Source organism: Galeopterus variegatus, unplaced genomic scaffold, assembly GCF_000696425.1.
Source record: "Galeopterus variegatus unplaced genomic scaffold, G_variegatus-3.0.2 Scaffold1473, whole genome shotgun sequence".
In the NCBI taxonomy this organism is placed as follows: domain Eukaryota; kingdom Metazoa; phylum Chordata; class Mammalia; order Dermoptera; family Cynocephalidae; genus Galeopterus; species Galeopterus variegatus.
In genome coordinates this window covers 378,985-384,850 of record NW_007727584.1, presented here as the reverse complement: position 1 = coordinate 384,850, position 5,866 = coordinate 378,985, and the positions used below count along the sequence as shown (strand labels likewise).

Here is a 5,866-nt window from a genome sequence, read left to right as displayed (position 1 = left end):
AATGTTCAAACAACAGCCCCTCGACCCACCCTCCCCCTGAGGATGATTCCTCCTCCTCAGCCAGACTGGGGCTTAGAGTTACCCAAGAATGTTGGCTGCCTTTCCTTTTCTTCAGATATCTCATTACAGAAGAAAACCCAGAAGGCAAGTGTGGAGCGACAAGGAAGTCAAAAAAGTTTTTCAGGATCATTATCTACATTACAGTTTCTGGTTATCAGAGATAAAGGTACTCACCACCTAACCATTAGTCCATGCTCCATGAAGTTTTTCAGGTTAGGAAGGGTTTGCCTCAAGTCTGGAGTCCCTAGTCCATGTTGATATCTTAGCTGCAAAGGTGGAAGAATAGAATTAAAAGAAATTTTGGCAGATTCTAGGCACTGCTTCAGAAAAATGAACCACTAAACAAGTTATGTTTTGAACTCATGAGGAAATGTAAATGTGTAATCCCAATATCAACTACACTGTTGAGATGGTATTTAAAAGCAGCCTCTTCATCTACTGTTCCCTTGCCCTCTAAACTTGGAGAGGATTAACAGTGACGAACTGTGGAATCGGGATATTTCAAAGACTCCCGTATCTAGTTTTCTTTTCTACTCCCAGACCCTGGCAGGGTTTGCTAACACCAACTTCAAGGACATACACCAGAAAACCAGTATTTCAGTTTAGATACTGGAGGAGTCCCTTCTTTCACCGGCCCTTCTCTCCGTATAAACCAGGGTAAGAATCACCTTGTATTCATCTCTGATTCCAACAGTGTCTGGCATAGTGCTGGTGCTCAGTTAATGCTTATTAAACAAATAAACAGCAAGTCACTTTCAATAGAGGTTGTGCTCTATGTTTCTCAAGTCCCTAACTCTCCTATTTGTCCAGAACCAGAGCATATAGCTGGAGAGCTAGAAGGAGGGAACCACTGGCTTGGGAGCTAGCTCTGCCCTTTGTTTGATTTATTTCTGCCCGAGGCCAATTTTCTAAAATTAATAAAATTATTTCTTCTGGATAACTTGCTAAATGGTTTTCATTTGTCTGTTCCTTACCTCCTTTTCACTCTGTCTCTGACTACCACCATTTGCTTCCTTAACTGAGTATAATGGAGCACCTTAGTGTAACTAAGGTAAGTGTATGTGCATTTCACATACATGCTCATTCATATATCAAATACATAGTAAGTGGACAACGCAGCCCTGCAAAAAGGTGTTTTCCAAATGACATAATATATATGGAGAACATTTATAAACTTTATAAACTGTACACTGGCATACAAATATGAAGGGGCATCAGTCTTAAGGTTTTACTTTTTCGGCACTTGAATTTGAAAACTGGCAAAGTCAAATTTTTTAATATTTTTCTCACAAAAAATAAATTCACTACCAACAAAAAAAGAGTAAGTTTTCTTTTGTTTGTATCTAGTATTCAATTGATATTTCTCTGAGTAAGTGACACTTAACAGAGAAAGAGTTCACTCTCATCGATACTGAACTTTTAAAGGAAAAACCCTAAATCTAACTGGGTGTCTTGAATGCTCTGAATGAATACACACATACAGTAAGGAGGTAGAAATATACAATGTTAAAACTAAAAAGTATCTTGAATACTATTTAAGCCAATTCTTTCTTTTTGCAGATGGGAAAACTGAAGCTCAGAAGGGGAAGTAAATTCTTTAGGGCCACATGGTTCAATGGCAAAGATATTATCAGCCAGGGTCTCCTTTTCACAAACTATGCTACTCCACCATCTACTCTAAAGTCTGAGAAGAAAATTGGTAACAGTACTTGAGAAGACAGAGGGAAAATGTTACTTTTCTTTTTCAAATCTAGCTTGGTGACCTAAATCACCTCCTGAGATTTGCTGACCTTGAATTATAAGACCTACCCCATATTAAATGACATCATTTCTTGTATTAATATAAAAGCATTTTTCCATACACTGATAAAAGCAAAATGGCTGATATCCCAATATGACATTCCTGAATTCATTGTTTCAATAAGAAAGTGAAATTGTTTACACATGGCGTGGAAATTTCACCTGTGATTCATACTGAAAAATATTATATATCAAAAAAACCATACCGAAATAACACTAAGCTATGTGTCTCTGAGCCAGTATATAGTCAATTGCCTGCCTCAGGCTCCACAATGGAAGGTGGGTGTTGAATTCTTTTCAGAGACCACAATGAAAATTTCTCTCCAAGTCTGATTTCAACCAAAAAAAGGAACATGTGGGAATTTCAAGCCTCCACCCAGGTCTTAACTCTTCATTTGCTGCATAGTACTCTTATTTTTTATCATAGAATCTTATGATTTTATAGCTTAAAGAGACCCTGGAGACAGATCATCTTTCTAACCTTCTTCCTTTTATAAATGAAGAAACTGAGGCTCAGAAAGGCAAGTGTCCTGCCCAAAGTCACAGAGCTGATAAGGGACAAAGCCAAGGCTAGAACCTCTTAATAACAGCTCCAAATTCTTTCTACCATATCACTCTTATAATTTTCAACATAGACACTCAATCTATGGCTTCCTTTCCACTTTCGCATGTTTCTTGTGCTTTGCAAGCTCTGGATTCTCTTTGCTCTTCTCCCTTAAAGGAACCTCAAGAAGGACTTATCCATATTTGCAGATGTAAAACCATTAAAAATCTTGATAGTGAAATTTTTGAATTATACCAGTGATACTTCTTCTCCCTTAAAGGAACCTCAAGAAGGACTTATCCATTTTTGCAGATGTAAAACCATTAAAAATCTTGATAGTGAAATTTTTGAATTATACCAGTGATACAACTAAAGGATGTCCAAGAAATGCTCTGGATTCTCTGGAGTTTGAATTTTTCCAGCAGTGGAACACCGAGGAGGACTGATCAGGCCTTCCCTTTCTAAAACCATGACCTGTTTTCAGGAATTAGTGACATTCAGGGATGTGGCCATAGACTTCTCTCAGCAGGAGTGGAAATACCTGTACCCTATTCAGAGGGATTTGTACAGGGATGTGATGTTGGAGAACTATAGGAACCTGGTCTCACTGGGACATTCCATTTTAAGCTAGATGTGGTTGGCTTATTGGAGCAAGGAAAAGAGCCCTGGAAAATTCTGAGGGAAGAAACATGGAAGATGGTACACAGATTTGGATTTATAGTATGAGATAATCAGTTATGTAGAAATGCCCACTTATGAAAAAGATGTATCTTTTACACAACATCAGAACATGCATAACAGAGTGAAACTCTATGAATGTAAGAAATGTCAGAAGAACTTTTGTAGTGATTATCAACTTACTCTACATCAAAGATTTCATACTGGACTTCCAATAAAGATGGCAGAATAGATGATACCCAGCGTCACCCTCTCCCACAATCAACCAATTTACCACTATTAAAAAGCAACGGACAGCCAAGCTGGGGCCACTAGAGCTCAGGAGAAGAGGAAGAGAGACTTACGGAGTACATGAAGGCAGAAGAAGTCACAATGAGAGAAATAAAGGACTACTCTGACCATTTCGAGTGCTGGCCATTTCAAGGCTGGCCCTGGTAACCACACAGAGCAAGAGCTGGGAAAAAGTTGCAGCTGTGCCCTTCGTATGGAGTTGCTTGGAGGCTGCAAGGGAGAAGAGGGCCTTGGTGGCCCCCAGGCCAGCAAGTTCACTAACAGGGTTCTTGTGGACCCATATAGGAGTGAGGGGCCACAGACAATAGAAAAAAGGAGCCACCCAGAGACCAGTGAGACACTTCAAGGGACCAGCGCATAGCCTGTCACATGGGAAGTGTCTGGAGTACGTGAGGTGGGCGGTCCACCAGGGGAACATTAGGGCACAGCATGGACAGCTGATCTGCCCTCCAATCAGTGCAGGACCACTCAGTGGAGACTGGTCGGAATATAGAACTGTAGGAGGTGCAGTTTGCTGAAAAGACACAGGCCCAGACCAGAGTTTCCACACAGCCCAGAGGTATCAGACCTCACAAGACCCAGAAATGCTTACAAGGTCAACAATTAAAACCTGAGCTGCACAAAAAGCCTTCCCCAGAGAATCAGCAGCAAATCAGCAATTTAGCTCAACTACAGAGCTTAAATGCTGGTTTCCACAGGAAGATTCCCCATTTTACAAGTAAGCAAAGGACAACAAATTAGTTTCAGTGCAGAGTTAAGTGGTGGGAATAGCAAATAATCCAACACAGAACTGAAAGAAAAAACAAAAAACCTACAGATCAGAGACAAAGTTCTGATATTAACCAGTAAAAGTCTAACACCACTAACGAACACCTATAAAACCCAGGAGGATCATAAGCCCCCCAGGTCCAAGCTGGGGCAGAAGGGGACCAAGGGCCTCAGCCATGCCCCCCCATGTCCGCATCCAGCTCAGCAACAACCACCAAGCTGCCACCAGAGGTGCACCCCAGGTTCCTGGGTTGGGGGGGAGCTGAGAGCCTCAGCCATGTCCCCCCAAAGCCCACATCCAACCAAGCCACAACCTAGTCGCCACTGGAAGCCCCCTGGGCTCCCCTGCTGTAATGAGGGGGTGCCACGGGCTTCAACCATGCCCCCCTTACCCTTCCCCCCACCCGATTCTCCTTTCTCCTTTCCCCCTCCCCCCAACTACTGCACAACATCTTAGAATGTAAAATAATAACACTGATAATAAATTAAAAAATTTTTTCAACATAGAGAACAAAAAAAGAAATGCATACATAATACATATACATTAATTTTTATTAATAAAGTACATATATTGTTTAACAAGTCTAAACTCCTATAAGGCTTATAATTAAAAAAAAAAAACAAAAATTATTATACCAAATAATCAATCAAGTCAATTTCCCCTCTTAGAGATATATTTCCTGAAGCCCCCTCTCTCTGCTCTAAACTGAACTGGCTATTAGCTAGGCATGCTGCATTGCTATCTTCTTAGAACTTTCCTTCATTATCATCCTAGAAATTGTGTTTACTTTTCTCCTGTGTCGAAGCTGTTGTTTCCTAGATCTCACGCCTTCTTCTTTCTTAATCTACTGCCTCATCCTGGTGGTATATCCTGTAATATCTTTCTGGGAAGGGAGAGCATGTGAGGTAACTTTTTTGACACCTCAAATCTTTGAAAATATCTTTATTCCATTCTTACACACAAATGACAGTTTGCCCAGGTACAGAATTCAAGGCTGAAAATAATTTTCCTTTAGTATTTCCAAAATATTGCTTCACTGTCACTTAATTTTGCATATGGCAATTGAGAAACCTGATAACATTCTGATTCCTGATCTATGTGAACTGACTCTTTTCTCTGGAAGCTTTTAGGATTTTCTTCTTTAACTTTAGTTTTTCTGGGTGTTTGGTGTGGGGGATGGTCAGTATGGGGATCTGAACCCTTTGACCTTGGCGTTATAATACTGTGTTTATCCTTAGTTTTCTGAAATTTCGTAGTGATAAGTCTTCCTTTGTGTCTTCTTTCATTCACTGAGTCTTTTTTCATCTATTAGGCCGGGCACTTAGTGAGTCCTTTCAATATAAAAACTCTTATCCTCTTATTCTGATCATTTTCCCATATTATTATTACCTCATTTCTTCCTCTTCCTTCATTTTCTATCACCTCTGGGTTTTTTTTGTTTTGTTTTGTTTTGTTTTGTTTTTAAATATTAGAAGCTTCCCTTTAATGTCTAGTAATCTTTGGTTGTCAGTTCATCTTTACCAGTGAGATGTGATAAGAAAAAAGCTAAAAAGCTCATAAGAAAGTCTATGCATTGGCAGTGCTTGATGACTGGTGGGTGGAGGGGGATCACTACAAAATGAGTGGATGGAAACACCCAGCCTTTTCCATGGGGGACATGTCAGCCTCAGTAGCTCTCACTGCCGGGATTATCCCCCCCCCCCCCCCCCCGCGCCCCCCCCCCG

General features: G+C 40.5%; 1 protein-coding gene across 1 annotated transcript in view; it reads right to left on the bottom strand.

The window, feature by feature from the left end:
- Nucleotides 1-234: 234 nt before the first annotated feature.
- LOC103594074 (UV radiation resistance-associated gene protein) overlaps nt 235-5,866 on the bottom strand; it is a gene marked incomplete at its 3' end in the record, with an annotated part of 302,923 nt that continues 297,291 nt past the window's right edge. Inside the window, exon 14 of the mRNA XM_008577262.1 lies at nt 235-326. Within this exon, the coding sequence (XP_008575484.1) occupies nt 235-326 (92 nt within the window). The remainder of the gene's footprint in view (nt 327-5,866) is intronic.